We start from the raw sequence: 27,405 nt of genomic DNA, 5'->3' as shown, positions 1-27,405 counted from the left end.
TTACATGCATTTTTCTATCCCAGAATCAAAAATGACAGGATAATATGTTTTAATGGAGTGTTTAAAGTGGCTTAGATGTTGCATATTTTCAGTGTTGAGCCTAAATTAACAGAAAAACCAGGATAGAGAGGTTCAGTGAAGGTGGTCTGGATTTGGTGCAGCAGCGTCAACGTGTCAGACCCAGAGACACTGTAGAAGCCCAGTGTTCCTGCTTTATAATCGAGGCATACACCTAGTCTGCGAGAACAGGCTGCGGTAATTTGGCCTTTGTGAAGACTGTTGTGCCAGAACATGCAGCTTGATGAAGAGCAGGTTAATTTCCAGGAGAGATTATTGTGGCCAAAAGAACAATCTTTCCCTGAACCCTTTCTTTTAATGCCTTTGTACGAGACCGCCACATCAACAATGCCACCATCCCACTCCACCTCCCAGTAGTGGCGCTTTGTAAGGCCATTTTTGCACAGAGCCTGGTGATAGAAGGTGAACCTGTCAGGGTGATCAGGGTGAGCCTGGTCCCTGCCGCCCCAAGATAGCACTCTGTTTCCATCAGACAAGCAAAGACATGCAGTTACTGTGTTGGGATCCATCTCCACTTTTGAAGCTGCAGAAAAAGATGAAACAGTCATTTAGCTGGTGAAGCTCAAATGTATGTTTGTGCTGGTATTTATGAAAAGTGAACATCATACTTACGCTTGTATTTGGTCAGAAGGTGTGACCTTGATGTTATTTTCATATACAGTGTTATGAATGGCTTTGTTGACACTGATGAAAAGGGAGAAAAAAACACTGATTATTCTGCCTGTACACTAACAATAAGGTTTAGAGATCCAAACAGGACATACTTACACCAATTACTTTCAGAGTGACTGAATAATGCTTTCTTTTCTTCGTTGCACATATTTGTCAGTTTATCTTTCTGTGCAGTGACAAACTCCATCAGCCTGTCAGAACTTTGATGTGTGTCTGTGAACACAGGGAGGTCACCCAGGGCCCAGAAACCCTGAACAGGACAAACAAAATACACTGTGTGATGGGAAAAATCTGCAAAAATTAGTTGCACTTCATTTTGCAGGTCCCGAATAGCAAGCAATGTATTTGAAATTTCTATGACATTACCCTAAAGTTTACCACCAGATTTCTATATATTTTCCAGAGATCAGATCAGTAGTGATACTTTTTACTTAACACAGACCTCATTTATATCTGATATTCACACCAGGGCAGCAGGGAATAAAATGTAACTGCGTAGGTTATGTAACTTCTGCATAACAGGCATGTAACTGAATTGTTACGGCTTAACATCCATCTACTTTCTGCCTAACTTCTGCTGATTATGTCAGCTTAACCTCCAGATAGTTTTTGTCTAACTTTTGCTGAACAGGCCACTAAACTGAAGCAATTTGTTTCAGCCTAATTTCCAACCAACTTCTGCAGGCCGATAACATGCTGGCCTCATTAACATTAAAACATGCAGGCTAAAGGGTTTAATAATAACTTGGAGTCTATGGAGTTTACTTACTATGAAATTGGGGACCTGTAAAATGAAGTGTTACCCAAAAATTGTAAATGTGATACACTTTGAGAGACTCTGAACATGCCATCACCTGCAGAAACTGAACGGGGTCGTCTGTCAGTAAAAGCTGGTCGAGTCGATCCTCTCTCCTCCTCCGCTGAAGCACTTCGTGCTGCAGTCGCTCGAGGCGACTGTTGGTCCAGTCCACTCCAGCTTTCTCTGCTTCTCCCACTTTCTCTCTCATCTCATTGCACTTCCTCTGCACAGAGCGGATGTGTTCTACACACAGCCGCTCAAACTCATCATTCACCTTCCATGCAGCATCCTTGTAGGAAACATGCAATTATTCAAATAACACAACCTTATGAGGAAGAATTATTTTTGGTTGAACTGCTCTCAGTGATTATTTTGCATATTTTTGAGTACTTGTCCCCTACGTTGAATGTTATTGACTGACTGACTTATTCTCTGGAAAACTGAGTGTAACAAGCTTACATTCAGTTTGTTATCAGGGAAGTGAATCACAATTTTTGAAGTATCTTGAAAAACCTATATATAACCTACACTAACAGCTGACTCCTCACTCTGGTTGGTGGGAGCCACAAATCATCAACAATGATGATGCTAAAACAAGGCTTACCTGTTGGGGAGCAGCAAGTTATTGTGTAATTACATTGCAGTTGCTAATCAAAATATTGGTGATTAAAAGGATTTGCATTGGAATATTCTTTTCTGGTTCCCTGGCGGAGATCTGAACTCTACTCTTTTAGTTTACAGTGTTCTCAGCGTTGTGTTCTCTCCATCTCCTGTCAATCACTTTATGCCCACAGAGGGAAGAGAAATTCCCCTGCAGGGAACAACCACTGCTTAACACAGTTTACACCCACACCCACATCCCTCATTTCTAGGACATCTTTGTCTGCCTGTTAACTAAGGTTGATGCAAAATAGGCACTTTGATTGTCTTGTATCAACATTTTAAAAATAAAAGAAAAGGGGTACTCACTTTTATAGAGTCTGCAGCCTGCCTCAGCTCCTCTATTTTCCTCTCTGAATTAAGCACCCTTTCTGCTGTTTCCTGTTTAGTCTGCTCCAGTTGTCTCTGTTGAAACACAAATCCAGGAGCTTTTTAGAACCTCAGTGACTTTACAAAGTGGGCGACAAATAACTTAATCACAGGACTGAAGTGAATTACCTGCACTTGACACTTTTCTTCTGCAACTTCCACAGTGTCATGATCTTTGTGCTCACCCATCAAACATTTTAGACATATGAACTGTTGATCAGTGCGGCAGTAAATCTCCAGGAGTTTGTCATGACGACCACAGATGCTTTCTCTGATCCTGGCAGAGGCTTGAATCAGGTTGTGTCCAAAGTGAGGCTTCAGGTGAGTCTCACAGTAAGAGGCCAAACACACGAGACAGAACATGGAAGCCTTTGTTTTACTCCCTGTGCAAGCGTCACACTGCACATCGTCATCACCATCAGCAGCACTTTCGCTGATTTTCTTCCTGTGTTCCTCCATCAGGGCAACCAGAAGTGTGTTCCTCTTCAGAACAGGCCTTGGGTGGAAATTATCCCTGCACTTAGGGCAGCTGTATCTTCCTCCTGCATTATTATTTGTATCCCAAAAAGTACTGATACATTTCATGCAGTAACTGTGTCCACAGGCGATTGTCACTGGATCCTCCATTAACTGGAAACAGATCGGGCAGTCGAACAGGTCCTGATTGGAGGCCATTTCTCCCGCTCAAACTGTCAGGGTTAAATTCATTCACTCTCTGAAGGAGCGTAGGCAGAGGAGTGGCTTGATGTCAGCAGCTTGTTCTCATTGGCACAGCTGTGCTGACTTTGTCACGAGGAAACAAAGCACATTCTTCTTTTTCCTCTTTGGGGTTTTACAGCATGTTGTTCCTTCATGTTGCATTACTGCCTCCTTCTGGCTTTAATCATCCACTTTTTTACTACACTGTAGCAGTCTTGTAATTAGTCTTTTTTTAAAATAATCTAAACATCTCTTTTCCTCCTACCTTCAAGCATATCATTCACCCTGGCCTCCACTCTTTCTTTCTTCTCCAGACCTGTAATCACAGCCCTTTCAAGAACAAATGATAGTGAGACACTGGAATGCAACTTGAAAACACAATGATTTCTGGCATAAAATGTCTGAAATAAACACAGGGACAATCATTCATGTGTAGATTCTGCCCAAACACATTGCATGATGGGAATTTAGAGATTTCTTCTTCCTCTTGGCCACATTGAAGGCCATATACCCTCATCTTTATCTCCTATTACCAAGACTGTACAATTACAATTATTTACAATAAGACTAATGTGCATAATGAACACCGTTATGTATTAACTGCAGTGAGCCATTTTCAGTCCATCAGTCTCTTGTAGTTGCTTTTCAATAACTGATGAAGGTAAATTTCAGCCTGTGTGTAAGCTAAAACAACAAAGTTGGAAATATGAAACTCTGATTAAACAAATAGTCACACTGATATCTGACAAATGTATCCTGTTACTTGACAAAGTTGTGTATCATAAGTGTGTCTTTATGTTATCCTCATGTTGTGCAGGTTCGTAGACCTCAGTTTGCAGGGTGATGCACTGACCTTCAGCTGAAGACACGTCAGCTGGCTGAAGAGAAGCCAGCAGAGAAGGGATCCAGTAAAGTTGAGAAACTTGTCATGAACATGTTTTCTCACGTGCATTCAAAGGGTGGTACAGCTGCACACTGTACAATATTTGTGAACATCATTTCACAAGCTCAACATAATATTGACCTTTTCTGACTCCTTAATATAGTTTTTCCTGAAATATTCTCTGCCTTGTATCTTCCCTTGTTGTTTAGGATTTAATTAGATTTATTTATCCATTTATTTACGCAAAACATTTATGACATTTATTTATTTTTTGGGCACATGAGGGATGTCATCTGTTAGGTGAGACCTGTTTGCCATGAGCACTCATACACACATACACGTTTCTGTACTGTCACTCAACTCTAAAACTCACTTGTTGTCATCATGACATCATATCATGGTTCCTGGACTTATATTTAATTTTTATTAGTTTACATATCAGTGTAGTGGCGCTGTGCCCTCCTGTACAGTAGGGGGCGGTATGAACCTCAACTTCCTGTTGAGCTGCGACCTACTGACACGATGAAGACGACAGTTTGATAATATTTACAAGTGACAGAGGACTGAGGTGAGTGTCCACACGTCTGTTTTGCCAACGTTATTTATTAAAATGTAAAGTTGCTTGAGATACATGAATGACATCGTTCGTGGAAATGTTACACAACGAGCAGCAAAGAGATGAACACGTTGACAGCCTGCGTTATTTCGTCGTAGTTTGACGGTTAGCATCACAGATGACCTCAGTTAACTTATGACACCGGGGTTTTCATTTAAACGCCGTATTTCAGTTTAAATAAAGACAGGCTCTGTGGTTTGCTCTTCAAGAGCATGAACGTTAGCGATAATAATCATATTCGTAAGTTTTTCCTATTAAAATGTGGCATTTGCAGCATTTGTGAAAGCCAGCAGGAGGGATGGGTGTGGGTCCATTGTTTAAAAAGCAGGGGAAAGGTGAGGCTTCAGACAAAGCTGGTGAAACAAATAATTTTAATGTATTGTCCCAGAAACCAACCAGTTAACCTGATCTGGAAGAGACAAGCCACAAAGAGAGGTCCTGTGACCGTCATATGGGAGCTGCTCATGATTCAGAGAAATGAAACTATGCTGGGATGAAAAGAGGTTTTGTGTTTGACTCAGGAATCGCAATTTAACTGTATTTACTGATGATGTCCTAAACACCAATTCAGCAGCTTTTATACTGACCTGTTCTCCTTTTTTTTTTTCAGGGACCTTGATCAAATGACGGCAGTGCAGAACTGAAAGGAGTTTTCACACTATGGAGGCTGTAGTTGACTTCCTAAATGTCTTCCACATCAAGGCCAGTGGATTGTCTGTAACACTCAGCCTCTTCTCCATCTTTCTTGTTCTTCTCTACTGGTGAGCAAATGCTTTAAGTCCCTGTGATTCTGGAGCTGCTGTCAGTTACGTGGTCTCCTAATAACATTAAGCACTTTTTGGTATTTCATCACACCCTTTTAGATATTCAGAACACTCATTAATCAGATCTGGTGTTGTTTGCACGCTGGGTTTTCTGATAGCATTTAATTGGAACCTCAAAATACTCTAAACAAGCCAATATGGAATTAAAATTATGGAGGCTTGTGGTTGCCATCTTATGTGTAAGATTTTTGGAGCGGACAGGACAAAAGACTGTAATAGTAAATGAATGGGCTGAATTTTGGGGGAAATGAAGGTCTATATTTTTCACTGCATATGTTTAATTGTTTCATTCATCACTCAGCAACACAACTCTGTGCTCTGTCTTCTAGGTATTCAGTTTACCCCTTTTCGGTCCTTTCTCGATGTGGCATCAAACATCCAAAGCCATTACCTTTCCTGGGAAACATATTCATGTTTCGCGAGGTAAGATGTCGCTGCAATTTCCATCCAACTTTCACTCTTGTACCATTGCTTTTCTTTGTCTTAAACTTTTGTCAAAATCTTTTAGAACATTTTACCCACTGATTGTGAGAAAAATCTTCCTTCCAATGTATCGATCACATCACATTTCCGCATTTAGAAACACTCAAAAGCAACAATATTTGATGTACAGTGTAACCCCCAAATACATCAATTTAAAATTGTCTCGGCTTTTGGTTTGCTGTAGTGACAAGGTCATCCAGATTATTTGGTACAGTGTTTCACTGAGGTGATTATTATTATTTTACTGCTTGATCAACACGTCTGGCCTTAGATAAACAGTATCTATGCTGTTATAGCATGCCTTTCAATTTTTCTTTGCTAATAAATAGAAATCTCAAAAAGAAACACTCCTCAGTTCAGAAGAATATTCCTTCTGTTTTTAAACACGATGTTCCAGATTTTCATGGTATACAGATCTTTCTGTGAATAGCTGATCCTGATGTAATTTAGTCATCAATGCTCAGTTGGTTGGGTGAGGTGGCCACGTCTCATGTAGCTCTACTACAGACATTTTTAAGCAAGTTTAAGTAAGCTGAAGGAGGCAGGTCACTCTTGTAATGTCCTGAAAACCTCAGCAAGGACTGACAGTAATGGTTTCCTAAGGAAATAAGACTTCTCACATTGTATTTGCTTACTACACTGAAAGTGGTGAAATGAATAAAACAGGCTGTGGCGGACAGTAGAACAGCACTGACAGATGCCTATTAGATGTAACTTGTAAGAGCTTGAAGAATAAGAACTTTTACTCCTCCATTCTGAATTACTGTTAAAAGTACATTAACCTATATGCACAATGCAGGTGTAAAGGTTTATGATATTTTTGAATTTTGTTTTGCAGCATTTGCAGAGTTGTGCCACTTGTCCTTCCTTAATGCAAGAAATTGAGCTGTACCAATTAGTTCAGACCTTGACTTATAATGTTTACAGTTGAATTCTAAATCAACATTTAAATTCTGTGCAGCTTTTTTGTATGTCTTTTTATTCTTTTTAAACCTGGTATTCATGTGCAGCTGCAGACAAAGAAAATGCTCGATCTCAGACTCAGAGAGGATTGCTTAAATGAAATTATTGGATATCAGTTGACTGTTATATGTACAGCTCCCTCATAGTCATGAGGCTGATAAACTGTCATACTGTTAGTCATTCTACAGTTTACATGAATTATTTTTAGTCTGTTCTGATGATGATCTTTAACTTTTTTTCCCAGGGTTTTTTCAACCCCATCAGTGATATCATAAAGACACATGGCAGAGTTTGTGGGTAAGTAGGAGAAATTCTTTCTACATCAACATCTAATAACACGATGGTCTGAACATTTTGTGAAGAAAAAAAACCTTTTGACAGCATTAAGATTGTTGTTTGATTTGACTGAGACTCTACTTGGTATATTTTAGGTATTATTTGGGCCGCAGACCGGTGGTGGTGGTAGCGGACCCTGACATGCTGAGACAAGTGATGGTCAGAGACTTCAGCAGCTTCCCAAACAGAATGGTGAGGACATTAAGCAAACCATGCGCATATACTCCTCATGCTTTTAATGATAATGAATGTTTTTGCCCGCACTCTCATGTCTGTCTGTACAGACTATTCGATTTGCCACCAAGCCCATGACTGACTGTCTGCTCATGTTGAGGAATGAACGCTGGAAAAGAGTACGGAGCATCCTGACCCCATCATTCAGCGCTGCCAAGATGAAGGAGGTGAGATATGAATGTGCCCTTTGATTGGGCGCCAGTTACACTTTTTTGTGGTCTTATAATTTGGCAGATCAAAAAGGACTCCCTGATCACCTCACAAACATCTGAGTTTCTTTTTGTCACCACTGGGGAAGAAAAATATTGAAATTCTTTGCCTCATGTTTTTTCAGGTCAAATTTTAACTTCTTCTTACATAACTAAAGGTCCAAGTTGGTGTAACTATTGAGGAATGTTTTTTTGGAATTCAGGATGAAGTGTGGTAGCCTGGTACTGCTGGTAAACATTTCTTATTAATTTATGGTGGTTCTTCCCTCCAACTCTCAACTGTAGTAAATATTTCTTTCTCTTCTACAGCTACTTCCCCCACCAACCTGATGCCAGCCCATGTTGGTGCAAAGCATTAACATTACGAACATCATGATTCTTCAAATCTGTGATTCAATTTGATTCCCGATTTAAACATATTTTTTTTTTAGCACTGACGACTATGCCATTGTTAGACTGTAGACATGTTCAAATTCTTTAAAAAAATCTACATCTATATGATATCAAGTGTGATATAATGGCTGGTAAGATGGTCTGTGTCATCTCTGAAGTATTGTTTTTTTATTTCTTCGGACACGCACCAGATGTCTCAAGTAGTTCGAGTTGGAGATAGTTGGAGTTGTTTGTCTGTCTGCCTTTGATTTAACCGATTTTTTATTTAATATTGTGGCACACATAAATGTTATGTTATTCACTCAGAAACAAATTTCCACACAAGTGTATTTGTCACAGCGACAAAGCTAGAAGGCTGAAAAGTTGTCAGTTTCCACTTAAAATTCCTTTTCAGCTTGGAGTAACTTTAAATATTTATCCCCACATTTCTGCTTTGAATTCTTCTGCTACTTTCAAAGTGCATCAGGTGTTGATTTTTTTTATTTACGCCTTGAAGCAGTTGCTGTACATCAATTCAGTTTGTGTATTTTTCCCGATTTGTCACTAAATTTCCAGGACAGGTAGACTCGCATCTTCCCTTTCCCAGAAAGTCTCAGCAGCTCTGACAGGTGTCACTCTTATGTTTTCCCATAGATGGTTCCACTCATAAACACAGCCACCGAGGCCCTGATGAACAACTTGAATGTTTATGCTGAGTCAGGAGAGGCCTTTGACATCCACAAGTAATCACACACTCAACGAGCAGAAGATGATGGTGTCTTTTTCTGTCTTCCCTCATATCTTTGTTTATGTATGTGTTTTATTCAGGTGTTTTGGCTGCTTCACCATGGATGTTATCGCCAGTGTGGCATTCGCAACTCAGGTGGACTCTCAGAACAACCCAGATGACCCATTTGTCCGCCATGCGCAGATGTTCTTCTCCTTTTCTTTCTTCAGGCCCATCATGCTGTTTTTCAGTCAGTCCAATCTATTTGATCTATTTGTTGTTTATGTGAATGGATTATTGCATTTAAGAAATCTTTGTAGGAATGCAGTGAGGGCAAAAGAACTAAGTTTTGATGAAGCATAGACCTGAAACTGGAAGGTTTACTGTTACGTTTGAAGTGGAAAATATGTATCAGAAGTATCTGGAGTTCCCAAATAACTCTAAATTGGATGATACATTTAAAGAAAATTAAGCATAAAATGAAAAGATATGTTATATATGATTAATATATTTTTAAAACAGAAAAACATTTTTTCACCAACACATTTGTTTTGTGTGTCCAGTTGCTTTTCCATTCATCATGGCTCCTCTGGCAAGACTCATCCCCAACAAGAGACGAGACCAAATGAATCAGTTCTTCATCAACAGCATTCAGAAGATCATCAAGCAGAGAGAGGAGCAGCCTCCTGAACAGGTAACTCTCATGGACATTTAATTATCATAAATACAGTACAACTTATAATTAAGCGTATAATATACTGTATGGTTACTAGCAAAGTAAAAGATACAATCAAAATGTATTCATATTGTGGGGCATTTCACTTTCAAAATAGGAAAGCTTTTTGTTAGCATCTTTTTTTTTCCTCGTAAACACACAGAGTCTGACTAATAACTGTAAAACAATCAGTCACAGCAGTTGATGTAATGAAACCGAGTTTACTACTCCAGCAGGTAACAACCTGGAACAGAGATGATTTTTAGTTCCTGTTGAGTCAGCCAGCCAGCTTTAGTTAACATTAATGCTTTCTAGGGACTGTGATCGAATAAATACAGCACATATAAACACAAAACTGCTTTGCTACTTATTGTAACATAAAATATCTGTTGGAAAAAAACACAAAAACACTCTGGATGGATTAATAATTTTAGTGATAAGCACAGTGTGCTGTCATGCTTATTTAAACACATTCTTGATGTTTAGTTGACTGATCAGATTGCTTGGTCCAAACTACCTGTTGTTTAACTTGATGAATTAATTGATTATTTTTTTGCACATAGAGGCGTCGAGACTTCCTTCAGCTGATGCTGGATGCACGAACCAGCAAGGAGTGTGTGTCTGTGGAACAGTTTGACGCGGCAAACCACGCTGGTGAGCTCGATCACAGGAACCAGCAGACTCAAGCGTCGACCTCTGATGAGGATGGCCGTCTTCACCCACAGGAGCCCCCCACCAGGCGTCCCCAGAAAAAGATGATGACGGAGGATGAGATTGTGGGTCAGGCTTTTGTTTTTCTCCTGGCAGGCTACGAGACCAGCAGCAACACGCTGGCCTTCACCTGCTATCTCCTGGCCATCCACTCCGAATGCCAACACAAAGTACAAGAAGAGGTGGATGATTTCTTCACCAGACACGTGAGTATGTCGCTGATCTCGTTTTCTCACTTCGTCCCTTTTACTTTTAGTGCTTTCTGCACAGTTTATCTTGTGTTTGGCCTTTTGCTGCAGGATTCACCAGATTACACAAATGTCCAGGAGCTGAAGTATTTAGACATGGTTATAAGTGAAGCATTGCGCCTCTACCCCCCTGGATTCAGGTAAATTAAGAAGATTAAATGAGGTTAAAAGATACATTTAGATTTAGTGCTGTAAGTTCTTTCATTTTTGTACATACATACATACATACAGAAGATTTTTAATTTTTTTCAGTCTAGTCAAAAATCATACAGGAATCACATGGTGTACATTTCACCCTACAAAGGTTTGCGAGAGACATCGACTATGACTGTGTGGTAAACGGCCAGTTCCTGCCTAAAGGAGCAACACTGGAGATCCCAGCAGGCTTCCTCCACTACGACCCAGAGCACTGGCCAGAGCCTGAGAAGTTCATCCCTGAGCGGTAGGAGGCTGTTCTCACAGTAAATAAGAAAAACTATAGCAGTTAACTGAAAAGTAGTATACAACACCCAATCAAAATATTGATGTTGTCACATAACTTTCAGTAGGATATTGCCCTCCACACCAAGAATGCTAATTATAACAATAACTATAAATATGTTGTTTTAAAAATTGTGTGGATGGTTTATTTTGTTTGTCCACAAAACACTGCTGGAGTTTCTCAGGAAAACAGTATATTATATAAGTGAATGGTGACCAGTTTTGCTGGTGACTCCAACGGTGTTTTGAGGACTGGAAAACTAATGCAACCCTCAATTCATACGAGGGTAAGTAGATAATGACTGGATTTTCATCTTTGGGTGAATTATCCCTTTTACTGATATTGACATGTTGGTTTGCAAATGTTACTGTTGTCTACCACGAAGAAAAGTGATGCTGCACGAATGTAGTACTGTCTTTGAAATGTTTCCCTTAACATTGAAGCTGCATGAACTTTATGAAACTACATTTCTTTAATTGTTTGATCTTGTCAGACCAGTCAAAGTTGTTGGCGTTAACATGTACAATATATACCACCTTTAAACAGTCTTCAGTCATATGTCTAACACTGTCTGCTATAACAAAGGTAAAAAAAAGTTTTGATATCGATTGACATCTGTTCTCTACCGCTTTTAAATCAGTTTAAATATAACTTGTGGTTCAATCTCCAGATTCACACCCGAGGCCAAGGCCAGTCGACATCCATTTGTATACCTGCCGTTCGGGGCCGGTCCCCGTAACTGTGTGGGAATGAGGCTTGCCCAGCTGGAAATCAAGATGGCTCTAGTGCGTCTGTTTCGCAGGTTCAGCGTTGTGGCCTGCACTGAGACCAAGGTGAGCCGAAAACTTAAAACACTAAAGACAACAATCTGTTAAAAATGCTCTGAGCTTAAGAAACGATTCACACACATAGAAGACACATTTACACACTACACATGTAAAACAAAATGTCAATATTCTTACTAATATACTTACTAATCTTCTTACTGTACTAAGAGATGGTCACACTTAGTAGCTGGCAGGTGAAAATGGAAAAATATCTGCTGAGAGGCACTCCTGCTGAGAAAATAGCCTGTTAACATCCCGTTATCATACAGTCATTGGTTAAATTCTAAACAAATATTAAAACTTATTATTTTAATTTGACTATCCGTATTACTGTAATGACTCTTCCTGTTATAATATTGTCAATAATAATAACATGTATGGCCTTTATTACACCTTTATTACAGCAAGAGTGTCTTGCAATTTGTGTAACGAACCAGTGGGACTTATCATGTAATTGTCAAAATGAATTTGCATTTACATATGTGGTGATGCATGTAAGGAAGATGTTCTTTTACACATGCTGTTCTTCTCTTTGTGCAGGTCCCTCTTGAGTTGAAGTCATCGAGCACTCTAGGACCTAAAAATGGCATATTTGTGAAAATTCAAAAGAGACACCTGGGAGAAGATCAAGCCAGTTCTTCATTAGAAAGTTAGAGAGTCGCTGCTCATCTTCTTGGACGGTACAAAAATTCTATGAACAGTTATGAATCATTCTTCAGGTCTATGTTGTTTCAGCAGCGGTGTTAAGTACATGATCAGTTTTCTGGATCTGTTATTTCCAGAGGTAACCTAAAAATGGTTGAGTTACAAAACACTGTAGTGCTCATCCATTGCCTTTCTAAGTGTGAAGTGGACTGAAGCTGAGAAAGAGCATTGCTGTACCATAGAAATCCACACAAAAGTGTGATTGGTGCAACTGCTATCACTGTGAACGTTACAGTTTGGGTCCCTCTGAGCTCCCTGCTGATGGCCTCATCAGTTATGCTGGTGATAAATAATAAGGGAGGCTATTGAAAATTGAAATATAAACTTGTGCGGTGTGTAATAAAATGACACGAGGGTACAGAACTAGTTCAGTTTGAAAAATTAAATTTCACAATGTATAAGATCAAATCTGTGAGCTGAACCAGAAAGTTTACACATTCCTTCACGAAATGGACAGTCTGTTGTTAAACTGCTCTTTACTACTGCTTCTAGCCATGAATGATGGTTAATTAACTATGGAATTAACCAAACAGTCAGAGATTTCCATGGCAAGTCATGGGGAAGGGAAGGGTACATGTTTTGGCACATCTTTTAATTTCCTCAGGTGAAAGCTGCTATATAAGAGTGAAAGAAGTAGTTTGTGAAAGGTTGAGAAATCCTTGTTTTAACTCCTGATTACCTGAGTCGGTGCTGATCATATTTCTCAGAATAGGACACTGGATCTATCTAGCCCACATTTCTCAGTGCACATTAGGTCCAACTTTAATATCACATTATCATTTTTCTCTTAATGTTGTCATTTGTCAGTGTGTAAGGAAAACATTTACACCTCACTGAAATGAAAATGTTACTCAACTGTTTATCATGTAGGAAGATAATTCTTGGAATACTGTCCAGTGTTTGAGAGATATTCTGAGATGCTGGAGACTTGCTGCCCTTAATTTGTTTTTTTATTTTGAATGTATGCAATAAGAGTGATTAACTGATGATTAGTTCAAATGTTTCTATGAAACAACATGTATATTTAAACAACTGTGATCAAAGGTGACAACAGGTCACGTGTGTAATGAAATACTAAAACATTATAATGAAATTTGTCATTGTTGGTTTCTTCCTTTTGTTATATAATTTCATCGACTACTTTGATGGCAATTTGCAATATATCTGTTACATAATCAGTGAATTTCAGTCCAAATCTGAACAACAGGTAATTTATTGCCCTCAGTACCCTTTATTTAGACTTTTATCAATGACCTTTGACAAACAGTTTAATTACAGCAAAACAGACAACAATCACAACAATATTTGCCAAGGAATCAAGTTCTGACACATTATAAATTCATCAGGATACACTGTAATGATCACACAGAAAAATATTGAGAAGACACTTTTTTCAGCTTATAAAATCTAATCCAACAAGATATAAACGAGTTTAAATTGCCTCAGCTGCATGAGCATAATCATTAATTTAATGTATAATAATACTCTCACAGATAGTACTTGTATTTTTAATATTTGAACTTCTGGATTTTTGCTTAAGCTTTTGAAAGCAGGACTTTTAACTGTATTTTTATTCTTTGGTATGACTACTTTCCATCACTGTAAAACTGTACAACCATTTGCCAAAGCAAAAGCTCCTTCCAGTAAAAGCAAAGAGCGACCCATAAAAGAGTTTCTCCTGGAGCAAAATCTTCAGAAACTGAAACCACAGAAGTTACATTCATGAGTAGTTGATAAGGTACTCTGGATAAATCTGTTGTTTTTCAAAGACTACATAGATGCTGGGGTCACTCTCGCGGTCAACACAACTGTCGTAGAGGGCTGGGCCGTTTCCTTTTGCCGGGGGCCGGACGTAGCTGCTGCTTCCTCTTGTGTACTCCCCAACCAGGACCAGCGTGACAAACATGATCTTGTTCAGGCTTTTTTTGATGCTGGCATATCTGTCTGAATAAGACGCATCTCTGGCAAAGTAGCTCCCTAAAAAATAATACAGTGTTAATAGTGACACGGTCCAAAAGCGTGTCAAAGTCCAACCTCTGAATTCCAGAGTTTGCTGCGTCTTTATCAAGCACACCAAATTTGAGAAAAAGACATCTGTTTTATGGCGTGTCAGTATTATTTGCCTTATATTCATCATATTACTGTAATGGCTGCTGAAGCTGGCTCACTATACCTTTGCCGTAGGACGTGCCATGGACACCACACATCCTCCAGTCAAAGTTCTGCTCACAGATGGCCTCGATCAGGGACTCATCTGTCCCATGGAACAAGTACTGCTCATTCACAGGTTTCCCTCCGTTCCTCTTCTTCATCTGTTCTCTCTGCCTGGCAATATAGATGACATGCAACTAAGTATGATTTTCAACTAAATTTCCCTCTACCTTACCTCTACTTTCTTCCATAAGCTCTGTTTTTGGCTTCTATCAACTCCAGATATTTGAACATTCATCATTTAGTCTCTGTGTGTGTGTTTGTCTGCTGTTTTACATCTTTTGCACAGGAAGCTGATGCCTGCTGTGTCTGGTTTGCATAGAAAAAAAAAATATTTATCCACTTTAAACCAAAAAGCCAGGTCTATGATTTACCACTGAAAGACTTTCCACAGAGAGGGGTTCTGGATCCTCTGGATGCTGTTGATTGTACTCTGGGGCAGGGTGCGCTTAAACAACTTCTGAATCATATTATACTCCTTTGCAGATTTGGAGAGAGGGACGAGCTGAAAGATGAGAGTACAGTGCAGGTCAATGAAGCGTATAGTTATATCTTTAATGTTGAAGAAGGAGCAAAACATTGTAAAAAAAAAAACCCAAAATGCTATACCCTGTATCCAAATTCCGGGAGGGCACTTGCATCCCAGTGGGGTGGGAAACTTTCTGCTGTGGAGGAGTTGGAGCTTTGAGATGCACTGCAGAGGAGACAAATGTAATAACTCCCTGACTAGTGAAGTCAATTGATCCAATACAGCAATGTTAAAATTGTAAGGATATTTAAAAATCTTCATCTTAAATTAGAAATAAAAATACCTCTTCAGCTTCACCTCCACATCATGAGCAGAGACAAAGCGAGGCCTCCTTCTGACCTCTCTCTTGGTTTTGTATTTTATGTTCTCCTGATACATCGGTTGGGTTCCCGGTCCACCTTTGAAGTGGAGGATATACTGCTGTTTGCCGGCACCAAAGGGAATCTCTGCATCTCTGTCTGCCAGATAAACATTCTCCAGAGTTTGGGAAGTGACGGAGGCTGGCGTGTCACTGTCACCCTGAACAGCAGACAGCAATCCATTGAAGTTTACCAATAAGAAAACAGGAAAAACAGATGAATAAAGAATGAAGTCGGGAATGTAAGTAAATCAAAGTGTCCTATAAAGAATAAAAACAAGTATGTCATAGCTACGTTATCCGTACAAATCTGACTGACCTGTCCAAACTCAAACCATGTCCCACTGTCATCCTTCCAGTACCAAAGCCACTCTGTTGTAAGAATGAAGTGAGGGGGCTTGGAGACAGAGGAGGCAGTGGACAGGCGACGAACAGGAGACCCTCCATGTGTCATTGTCTTGAAGTTAATCGGCTGCACGGTGGAGGATGTCGAGCTGAAAGCAAATAGAGTAAGTAAATCAACAATTCCTTTAAGAGAAGTAGACATTTCTAAAGACTTGAATTGATTTGGGTAAATGGTTGAAAATTTGTCGCTCTAGAAAAGAGGTTATCAAAGTGTGGCCTGTGGGTGAATGGCAGCCCTGAGAAACATTTTGTGTGGCCCCTGAATATGACATAAAATACAATATATTTTAATAATCTGTGGTCCATTTCAGTACTTTCAATAACCTACATACAGTATAATACACTACACGGGTACTGCATCTTGTAAAAAGCTACTGATTGCACGTCGACCAGTCATCAATGCTAGTGCTGTTAGCTGAAGTTGCTGATTTTGGTGGACAACTGGGTTGTAATGTGGAAGTGAGATGGAAAAGCCACCACGAAAAAGAGGTGAATTTGGTGCACAAGAAATTGAATGTTAAACGTCATTATGAGACCAATCACAAATCCCACAGCAGGTGCATTTGTTTTTCTGATGTAGCCCTCGATTGTATCCTGGCTTCTTCAATTTGCACTCAGCAGTGTGTGTACTGTACATCTCTGTGATCAGTTTCTCCATTCACACACCTTTGCAAAGACAGAAATCTGAAAATCCCTAAGGTGGACGATGGTTCGTCCACGCTGTTTGTGTCATGTTCTGGGTTACAGTAGGTCTTCTCAACGTCTTCCATATTAGGCAGGTCCTTCCAGGTCACACCATCGGTGTCTAAAACCTGCCATCTGTACGGCAGGTGCCAATGGACACGAGCACACTTATCTGGAAAAACATATATACAAGGCACTCTTTAGACAGAGGTAGACATTAGAGCCTGATGGATATATTGGTCGACTGATGTTATCTGCCCAGTGGTATTGCAGTAAGTGCTTCACCATCTGTTGCTTGGCAGAGAACCACACTCTGTTGAGTGACCTCTTCTAGTTGCTCTCTTTTCTTAATTCAGGTTTAATATATACATATATTTTGCTCTATTTGAGTTTCTTCTTTTTTCAGCATTGGATGTTTACTGTTTCAGTGCCCTCATATCATTTTGGACAATAATATTTATTGTTAAAATGTAAAATATCCTGCCTCCTTTACATATCTGTGTCACAACTTTTGTTGCCACTTTTGAGGAATCATTGTAAAAATGTGTTTATGTAGCTATATATTCTATTGTCTGTATATATCAATATCAGAATGTATTTATTTCCTGATATTGGTATCAGCCCAAAAGTCCAGTATCAGTCAGGGTATAGTACACGCATGTATTTAAATGAGTGGTTTGGTTTCAGTGTTACCTTTGAAGCTGCAGTGCCTGCGAATGAAATAGAGGCAGATTTCATTCCTGTCAGCATCACTCATGGGTTTAGATGGACAAGCAGAAGTAGTGGGGGATCCAGGGTTGCTGTGGGAAGGTCGCTGACTAGGGATTTTCACCTCTGGCAGCACTGCAGGAGACGCACACACAAATATAAAATCTATTTTGCAGTTCAAAAGTTCAAAAAGTTTTCTATTAAGTCCTTATTCTTTACCAGAAACAGCAGTAGCTTGTCTCTCATGATGTCCCATGATGATGAATTTATTTCTGTAGATCTCCAGAAGGTTCTTAATATTCTCCTTACTGAATCCTTTGAAGAGCTTCATTCCCTGTGCATCGATAGTATGTGTTCTCTTACATGAAGAGCCAAACTTACAGTCACCCTGGAGATAGTGTTGGCAGATGTGAAGCTTGATGCAGGAAGCGGCAAACCTGCAGGAACCGTGCAAACCATTGCCCTTGTTGTAATGTGGGCAAACCTAGGGGGGGAGTACAGATTGGGGTGACAGTATGATTACAATAACTATATACAACAATTCATTCAGAAATTTACATCATTTTCAACACATGGGGGAAGAGATTCTAAATTCCAACCTGTATCGCTTACTGTTACCAGTAAAACCTACCTCAGGCAACAGATAAGGATCATTCTGCAGTAACAGCTGGAACAGCTGTTTCTCCGTCAAATCATGAAGACCATGCCTCCTCAAAAGCTCAACATCGTGTGTAGAAGCCACACTATGGGGCTTTTTACACTTGTGTCTGAAAAATAAAATGATTTAAATATAATTTCAGTTAAGATTTTAGTTTAACTGAATTAACCACTGAACAGGGGCTTAGACCTCCAAGTATACATTTTATCTCTGGACATCAACTACATTTTCGGTGTGAACAACAGCATTCATTTGTGCTTTATCATTGTTTACTTGAACTATAGAGTTGCGGGTTATTTGAGGAAAACAATGCTATCTACTGGTCAGATAAGGGACGTACATTTTTGTTGATTTTGGGTCAAGATAAGGTTTCTTTTCTACAGAGGTCAAGTAATATTAGTGGGGGGTTTTTTCACTTAACATACCATTTTCTGTTTGGATTGACAGCTTTTCTAAATGTTTAGCGATGCAAAGGCCAAAGGTCATAATGATGTTCACAGTTCATAAAGTATTCTAAAGTATGTGTTGTTAGGAGAGTCATGTAAGATAAATATCAACTTGTCACTAATGACACGCCCAAATAATCCGGAGAACAGGTGTAATCAAAAGTGAAACATCCGTGTGGGTGTATAGGGCTTTAAAGTTTAAAACCTCTAACCTTTGCTTCTACTCCCCTAAATCTCTTTGTTGACTGATACTAAAGGGGTGTAGCCTAAACAAATTAACTCTATGACATTTTTACCAATGTTTGAGCGTGATACATATTCGAGTAACTTTGTTTATAACACAGCAGCAGGCTGGTTTACTTACCCGAAAGTGCACTCTCCGCACACATAATACCTGCACAGGTGTAGGCCATCGCACCGAAGACACTCTCCGGGTTTTTTCTGACAGAGCCGCAGACTGGTTTTAGCCACAACCAGACTATCAGGACTGAGTGGTTGACCACCGACAGCCCTCTGTCTGCCTTCCTGTATTGCTATTTTACCGTCGTCGAAGAGGACACTTCGCAGGACTGGTTCCGCAACAGTGAAACACTGAGTGATCTTCTCATCCAGGCGCTTGAAGTCCAGACATCCCTGGTTGTCGCACAGGGTCTTGATGATGAATTTGGAGATGACGGCGGTCATCCTGAAGTGACTTCAGCCGAGTATCCTGTACTGTTGTTCGAGCACAGCTGAGTTAGCTCCTCACAACAACAGCGGCTCCAGGTTACAGTGAAATGAAACTGAAAGTTAAATGAAGAAAAAGGAAAAAGCAAGAGAGAAAAAAAGCTGGTAGTCCTGCCCCCAGAATAATTTATCGACACGCTTCAGAATTTTATTTTGTTTTATTCTATTTTATATTATTTGTTATTGGATATGAGGTGAGGGGAAAATCTGGAAAGAACAAGAGTATTCTTCTCTATAGTTAATATGGACATGATTCAACAAAGTTTCCATTGGATTATAGAAAATTAAATCACACATATAAAAACACAAATACAGTCATCGAATTAATAAAAGTAGACAGAACACGATCATTTAAACAGCGTTTTTTTTCTGTCTTTATTAACTGCAAAGATTACTAAATCGAGATTTTTACGTAAGTACGTGAAGGCAACACCAGCCTTAGCAACCACTGCAGGAGTTCAGTGTACTATAGCAACCATGGAGGACAAGCTTTCAGTGATGGAAGAAAAAGGCAAAGACGTCACAAAAGAACAGAAGGAGCTCCTCTACAACCGAGTCGAAGAGCTAAAGTAATGACAATAAATATATTTATTGTATATTTATATATTTATATATATATTAATATAAAAAATAGCTCAACCGTAAACTTAGCTAGCCTATTTTGTGCAACCTGCTAACGCTAAGCTAGTTCTGTTGTTGAGCAGTATGGTTAGCTATACCAGTTAGCTAATAGTACTAGAACATAACTAGCTAGCTAGTAATATATCACGTTTTAACCATAAGCTAACAATAAACGTAGAGAATTAGAAGTGGTGTCTTATAGTTCAAATTAAACTGCAGTATTATGACTCACAATAAGAAATGCTGAGATACTTAAGTATATATGTAGGATTATTTTGAATTTTAATGTTCTCTGTGCTATTAGCTAGCCACATAATAAGCTGAGCTTTCCCAGATCAGTTATTAGAGATGAGTCAATAAGAAAGATGACTCAGTTGTAAACACTTTGAACCCTGTTTAATCAATTTAGGTTTATCTTTATAACATAAGCAGCCAAACTTTCAAGCATTTTCTGTATCCGACTTTGAAGTTGTCAATATTCACTCCCACCCAAGATGTTCCAATGCAGCTCTCCAGGCAGAGAATGACATGTTTGAGCAGTTCATCAGCCGGATTTCCCAGGTTGGGAGAGATGGTCTAGGGGTAGCAAAAGCCTCCCAGCCGGAAGGTGTGGTAAGTGCTACACAGTGAGAAGTCTTCTGTGCTATTAATGCAAAGCTTAGTATCCACTGTTATTGTAAGTTTCCCCCTGAAAATTAATACCAGAAAGACAGATTATGCTCACTCTACATACAAAGAAATACAGAAATACAGTATTCTTGCACAAAGTCGCAAAATATGGATTAAAAATTCAACACACAAGAGACAAACTCAAATTCATTTAGGCTGAAAGAATAACAGAACATAGTGCTGCATATTAGAAAACATTTATGTTGCCTGCCACAGCCGTAAAAACAATCCTAATTTTAATTCTGTTCCTAGGTTAGATGACTTCTCTGCACTGTGCTCCTGATAGCTCCACATCATTTTGTCTGTATATGTGTGCCTTGTCAGGGTCATGGAAGGAGGCAGAGGGCCCAGTCCAACATATCAGATCGCCTTCATCAACTGACCTTGGAACAAAAACTTTATGTGGCACAAAGAGAAGTAACAGAGACACGGAAAGAACAGGAGAAACTGAGGCAGAGATACGAGAGAATTCAGGACAACTACAAGGTTACAACGCAACCTCCACAGAAAAACAAAAGCAAACAAAACCACATACACTTACAGCATATTTTGTCTTTTCAGGCCTCCATGAAAGAGGCAGAATTGCGTCTCGAAGAAATCAGGAAGGCGAAGAATGAGTTTGAACGCAGACTACTCAAACCTATGAAGGATAACAGGCTGGAAATGAAAGAGGCTGAGAAAGTGCTCCAGTACATGGAAGACAAGTCAAAGGTAAAAATCAGGTTCATTCTGATAACATCATCCTGTGCAAAGTAGCATTTTAATGTGTTTGAGGTTCAACTTTCTTGTCATTATACAATACAGCACAATGAAATGCGGATTTTGAAACATAATTGGACAAGTCATTTTACCTTAATGTACTTTTTTTTAATATTTGCAGTTGTTTAATGTATTTTTTAATAATTGTAATTGTTTTAGTTTAATTATATGCACACTTCTCATAGTTCATTTTATACAATTTTCAAATATATTCAATACAATACATTTTTAAAAAATTGTAAACATTTTGATCTGTCAATATGTCAACTTATTGTTATTTTTCTGCTTTAGCCTTTTCCACCTTAAAATGCCAGCTTAGCTTGATTATCATTCCATATTCATACCTATAGGTGGAAATAGCTGTTTCCTAGCAATACTGGAGAAAAATCAGTTTTTTTCCGACTATCTGACATTTTAATTCACCAGAAAATATGGACCAATAACACATCATAATAATTTCACTTGAAATGAGAATGACAAAGGGCTGGGATTTTGAATGACTATTACATTTGCTCTGTGAGAGTTTTCTTTTTTTAATTTGTGTTTTCTGATGAATGTTATTGGCTTTCTCCAGTACTGTTGCCTTATGCTCATACTTACTATTGTTCTTCCTTTGTCCACATCTTCTGTTCTGGTAATAATCATACACACAAGCGCCAACAGGTCGCCCAGTTGGAGAAGTTGAAACTGGAGAACCAGGCACTGAAGATCTACGAGAAGAAGCTCCAGCAGAAGCTTCGGCAGAAAAAAGAGACAGGAAAAGCCGAGTATGAGGTAGAGAATGAAAGTATGAGGGTATATCCAGAGAGGCTAAGAAAGCTGGAAAGAGAGTTCATTTTGTCAGTCATTTGAATCACAGTCTGTTATCTACTTTTTTTCTAGTTAGTAAATGTAACAATGTAGGCTACTGTGTTGTTTTTAGGAAATGGAGTACAGTGAGCAGACAGTAAAAAAAAAAGAAAAAAAAGAACTTCAAGTCAACAATTTGCAACGTGTCCTCAGATCACACAAGGTAACTCATCAGAAATGTGTGTGTGTGTGTGTGTGTGTGTGTGTATATGTGTGGCAGAGAGAGAATTTTCTCAGTGTAATCTCCTGTAGATGTATAAAACCAGGTTTATATATACTATATATATGTATATGTATATATACTATATGTGTGTGTCAACAGGAGAAGCTGCAGAGTGTAACACAGGAATCCACAGAGCTGAGCAATGACATCAGCAACAGGAAGCAGATGCTGGCAAAAATTGAGAAGGAGCTACAGCATGCAGAGGAGGTTTGTCATTACTCCAAAAATTAGTCAAAATTTAAAGTGACAGTTCATGTTTTTCCACTGGCTTGTCGTGCTATTTATCCTTCCAGATTGTTGTGGTGTGAGTTGCAGATTTATGGAGATATCGGCCATAAAGATGTCAGCCTATAGAATATAATGTGATTAAACACGACTTGTCTTGTGGTGCTCAGCGCACCAAAAACATACATTCGAAAAAATTCAATAGCAGCGGCGCCTCACAAAAATTATGACTCAGTCACTCATGATGATCCACAGACCTTGTTGTGAACAGTTTCATGTACAAATTGCTCTCCTCCTGCAGTAGAATCTACTGGAACTACTTTCTACTTGAAAGGAAGTAGTAGGGCAGACATGCCTGCGGCCGATATCTCCAAAACTTGGCAACTCATACCAAAACAGTCTAGGTGGTTAAATAGCACTAAAGGTAAGAGGAAAATGTATGTATTTTTGATTTTGGGGTGAAGTGTCCCTTTATGGACTCAAGTTTTAAGTCCACTGTGACTACCAAAATTAAATGTAGTAATTCATACATGATTTGACCGTGTTTACCAGACAGTGTTTACCAAAGAGTAGCGAAGTAATTTGCACTCAGTTTTGAAGAACATACTTAAACAGATGAATGAGTTAATAGTTTATTTCTTTTCCTTTCATTCTCCTTCTTTTCTTTCTCCTTACCATACTTACCTTCTCCTCTTTAAACTAATTTCCTTTGTATTCTCCATCGCTTCTGCTTGACGCTCTCTCTCTTCAGGAGCGTTTGAAGGCAGAGGCTCTCAACCAACATCTGCGCCGCCAGATGACAGATTATCAGGCTCCTAGTATCACTGAGTACATGCAGGTCAAGGACAAACACAAGAAGCTGCAGCAGAGCATTCACACTTGGGAGAGGAAGGTTGGGATTGCTCAGGTAAGCCATATTTTATTTTCTTTCCACAAATACAATCGCCTCTCTCGCTCCACTTTAATTATACTGTATCACATCAAACCTCAGTGCAGCTGGAGAGAAGCTCTTGTGTGACAGTATCTAAAACAATGCGCCTTCTCTTCTCTGTTTTCATCAGATGGCCTTGAAGACCCACGCTAAAGCCCAGAGAGCCGCTCTTACTCCTGCAAACAGTGCTTTGGCTGGAGCTAGATCTGAGGGACACCAAATCCCAGTAAAACTCCCATACATACAAGAACACAGCACATAAACAGAGAATCAGAAAGTTTAAAAATGTGTGACGTAAAGAAAACTTTGTTGGGTGAAAACAATGAAGCCCCTATCCTATGTGGAAGATATTTACCATGCTCCATTATTAAGAATGAAATGTACAGTAGATGTTCTGCAAATGTAAAACTTTGCTCCATCAAATGCTGTTCCCTTAATCATTAAAAAATCTGTGCATACTGAATTATTTTTTATTCATTTTCCCAATTTAATACAATAAAACAAGACATCCACAGCACTAATAAAACATAAACAAAAAAAACAAACAAAGACCCCCACGAAGCACTGACATAAAATATAAGTATAGGCTTAGAGTCCACTTAAGGTTCCTCAGAACAAATCAAGTCTGTCACATACAGCGGTGAACTATCTCTGTCATAGTTAGGTAGGTACAAGAATACACTGGGGGGAGGCAAAAACAAGCAAACAAACAAACAAACAACAACAGCTGTGCAGTACAGTAAATGCATCGTACAAGTTTTCCGCACTCAGAAAAGAAAAATTAAAGAATCAGAATCAGGTTAGATCATTAGCTCATGTGCCAAAATTTGGCTTCAGACTGCTGGGAAAGCCAAGTTCTCCACATAGTCAGTAAAGGGAAACCAGGTTCTGTTATAAATTTTAAGTGACCCTTTCAAAGTGGATGTTAGCTTCTCCATTTTAAGGCACATCATTACTTCCTTAATCCACTGTATAGATGGAGGGCTGGCAGACTTCCGCCTTGTTAAGATTAATCGGCATGCTAGTAATGAAGTAAATGCTATAGCATTTGATTGACATGAAGTGATGTTATGAGCTGTGGAGGGTAAACCAAATATCGCCGTATGTGGATTAGGATCTATTGTTTTGTTGCAGATATATGAATACACTTCGAATATTGAGGTCCAGAAACTGTTTAGTGTGTTACATGACCAAAACATGGGCCATAGTCGCTGGTGACTGATGGCATCTGGGGCAACTGTCATCAAAAACTGAAAATATTTTTGACAATTTTGCTTTAGTAAAGTAGAGACGATGAAAAACTTTGAACTGTAACAAACGGTGGCGAATGCAAATGGATGATGAGTAAATGCGATTTATGCTAAGATCCCAGATGGAGTCGGGAATAGTCAACTCCAGGTCCTGTTCCCAGTCGTCTTTTATCTTGGTCAGTGTTGAAGGATTGATATGTTGAATTATATCATATAGTCTTGAAATACAACCTTTAAGGTTTGAAACAGGCTTTAAACAATCCTCTAAAGGGCAGTCTGGTGGAAGAAGAGGAAATGTAGAATAATGTTTTGTGGCAAAGTTTCGAACTTGAAGATATCTAAAAAAGTGAGATTGTGGAATATTATAATTCCGAACCAAGGTATCAAAGGAGGTAAATGAGTTGTTTATAAAAAGATCTTTAAAGAAAATAATACCATTCCTAAACCATAATTTAAATGTCGGGTCTATCTGAGCCGGGAGGAAAAGAGGGTTAAATGTTATCGGAGCAAAATTCAGCATTTGTTTATAGCCGAAGTGACGCCTACATTGGAACCAAATTCTTATAGTGTTCTGAACCACTGGGTTGCTAAGGTAGTTATTTAGGTTCGAGGGTAGAGGGGAGCAGATCAGAGATATGGGTGAGACTGGTAGACTTGAATCTAACTCCATAATTGACCAGACAGGGCCTTCACCATCTTAGTGATATTTGCTGTCCAGTAATAATGTAAAAAATTAGGTAGAGCTAGACCGGCAGGTTTTTTTGAGTTCTGAAGATATGTTTTACGGATCCGTGCAATTTTCTTATTCCAGATGAATGTGGATATCAATTTATCAAACTTTCCAAAGAAAGATTTGGGCAAGAAAATGGGAATCATTCGAAATAGGTACAAGAATCTTGGTAATATCATCATTTTGATTGAATTTATACGACCTGCAAGAGAGATGGGTACTGAATTATGTTAAATAATGAAAATAAACCTGATTCCCTTTATTATACATATCCAGTCCAGTGTTATTACATCATTTATTTTGTTTTGATGTTGGCTTCAGGAGGTGGGCTCTGTCAAGGTTTTTAAACCTAGGCTTAAAACACTTCTCTTTTTTTTCTGGGCTCATTCAAATGACTTCTACCTTAAAGGGGAAATTTGACACTTTCCATGCAGACGTCCAGACAGTGTTTATGTTAAATGCAGTTAATTAAAACAATAAACTGTTCAGTGCTGCTGTATTGACAGAGAAAGTCAAGTTCGTCTGCTGCAAAATGTCGCTGGCTGTGAGAAAGAACTACAAGGTATTTTAGCTCGGATTTCTAGTTTCCACCTCTGGGTAGCCTGGGGACATGCCAGATGAGTATTTTTGTCACCTTACACTATGTTTTGGCCTGCAAAGTAATTGTTATAGGCAAGGGTGGTGATGCACGGCAGCATAAGCGTGGGAGTCACAAGCTCGCATCACATGTAGGCACTGCTGCCAGTCCCCGTCAGTTTTCTCGGGTCAGTATAGTACACACAGAAATGTACTGCTTTAACTGACTATATTTACCATCAACACTGACTGGTCATTCACATGAAAAGTGCCAAACTTCCCATTGAAAACAGACAGCAGCCAGTTTGACACGAAATAGTAGAGTAAACACAAATGTTAGAAATGATACTAATTAAGATTCATGGTCAATCAGAATCAGGGTGCTGCTATTGTGCATGTTGGCTCATTGAGGAGGTTCTGCTACACCGAATGGAACTATTTATTAATTAGTATCATTAGCAACACCCGTATTTACCCTTCTATTTCATCAATAATGGCTGCCACGAAAAAGGTCTATCAGTAATTACCTTGATTATGGTATTATCATTTCATGGCATTATTTCTAATCATATTTTTAACTGTGATTATTGAGATTCTGCCTGTGTGCACAATATGCGTGTATGCATGTTTACTCAGACTGTAAAGTGTGCAGACACTCTTTGGATGGACAGTACTGCACCTTAGTACAATTTTGAAGCACTTATACCATGCTTAAAAAATATTATTTCATGCTACTGTGTACTTCTACTGCACCAGATTTCAGAGGCAGATGATTTACATGTTACTCCATTTCCTTTATCTGACAGTTACTGGTTACTCTGCAGCTTTAAATTTCGAGTACGAAACACATGATCTTACCGTTGTTCACTGAATAACCCAACTGTATAAAGACTAGCTAACATCATCTTCAAATTAAAGCACTTCTGCTACAATAGCATAGAAACAAAGTGTTTCTCTTACGTCATTTATTGCAATACAATACTCTCTATATAGAAATATAAAACTGTTGAAGGGGCCATTATGGATAAAGAGCACTTAGATAATAATTTGGTTTACAGAGTGCTCTGACATACAAAGCCATACTTCTTCAGGACTTTTATTTGTAACAGAGTCTATTGTGGTATTTTTATTTTTCCCTGTGTAAAATGATCTGAAACTTCTTCCACAACTTAGTGTAAATGAACTAACGTTGAAGTTACACAGTATAAAAAGCGGGGAAAAAAATCCACCTCAGAC

The 27,405-nt window shown here is 38.9% G+C and overlaps 4 protein-coding genes across 4 annotated transcripts; 2 read left to right on the top strand and 2 right to left on the bottom strand.

Annotated features, from left to right (window-relative positions):
- LOC146316284 (E3 ubiquitin/ISG15 ligase TRIM25-like) lies at positions 1–3,255 on the bottom strand. Its single transcript, XM_084734652.1, has 6 exons — positions 2,708–3,255; positions 2,519–2,614; positions 1,605–1,838; positions 847–1,000; positions 691–762; positions 1–601 (listed from the first exon to the last, which is right to left on the bottom strand). The coding sequence occupies exons 1-6, from the start codon at positions 3,251–3,253 to the stop codon at positions 72–74; spliced, it is 1,632 nt and encodes a 543-aa protein (XP_084590778.1). The 5' UTR covers positions 3,254–3,255; the 3' UTR covers positions 1–71.
- A 2,099-nt stretch (positions 3,256–5,354) lies between these two features.
- tbxas1 (thromboxane A synthase 1 (platelet)) lies at positions 5,355–13,263 on the top strand. Its single transcript, XM_084733450.1, has 13 exons — positions 5,355–5,537; positions 5,930–6,023; positions 7,291–7,343; positions 7,478–7,574; positions 7,667–7,783; positions 8,852–8,940; positions 9,026–9,174; positions 9,488–9,618; positions 10,203–10,556; positions 10,650–10,738; positions 10,903–11,040; positions 11,750–11,912; positions 12,447–13,263. The coding sequence occupies exons 1-13, from the start codon at positions 5,437–5,439 to the stop codon at positions 12,558–12,560; spliced, it is 1,689 nt and encodes a 562-aa protein (XP_084589576.1). The 5' UTR covers positions 5,355–5,436; the 3' UTR covers positions 12,561–13,263.
- A 543-nt stretch (positions 13,264–13,806) lies between these two features.
- Positions 13,807–19,431, bottom strand: parp12a (poly (ADP-ribose) polymerase family, member 12a). The gene is made up of 11 exons (XM_084733449.1): positions 18,975–19,431; positions 18,138–18,273; positions 17,726–17,990; positions 17,492–17,641; positions 16,781–16,970; positions 16,029–16,203; positions 15,635–15,870; positions 15,432–15,516; positions 15,197–15,327; positions 14,785–14,936; positions 13,807–14,588 (listed from the first exon to the last, which is right to left on the bottom strand). The coding sequence occupies exons 1-11, from the start codon at positions 19,292–19,294 to the stop codon at positions 14,332–14,334; spliced, it is 2,097 nt and encodes a 698-aa protein (XP_084589575.1). The 5' UTR covers positions 19,295–19,431; the 3' UTR covers positions 13,807–14,331.
- Positions 19,432–19,683: 252 nt separating this feature from the next.
- On the top strand, positions 19,684–24,076 carry cfap263 (cilia and flagella associated protein 263). Its single transcript, XM_084733448.1, has 9 exons — positions 19,684–19,905; positions 20,452–20,569; positions 20,951–21,112; positions 21,188–21,337; positions 22,040–22,159; positions 22,308–22,397; positions 22,557–22,664; positions 23,434–23,589; positions 23,744–24,076. Exons 1-9 carry the CDS (start codon positions 19,814–19,816, stop codon positions 23,873–23,875), a joined length of 1,128 nt encoding a protein of 375 aa, XP_084589574.1. The 5' UTR covers positions 19,684–19,813; the 3' UTR covers positions 23,876–24,076.
- Positions 24,077–27,405: the final 3,329 nt, after the last annotated feature.

This window comes from Lutjanus erythropterus, chromosome 13 (assembly GCF_056507025.1).
Source record: "Lutjanus erythropterus isolate fLutEry1 chromosome 13, fLutEry1.hap2, whole genome shotgun sequence".
NCBI classification, from domain to species: domain Eukaryota; kingdom Metazoa; phylum Chordata; class Actinopteri; order Lutjaniformes; family Lutjanidae; genus Lutjanus; species Lutjanus erythropterus.
This window is presented reverse-complemented; position numbering and strand designations above follow the sequence as displayed.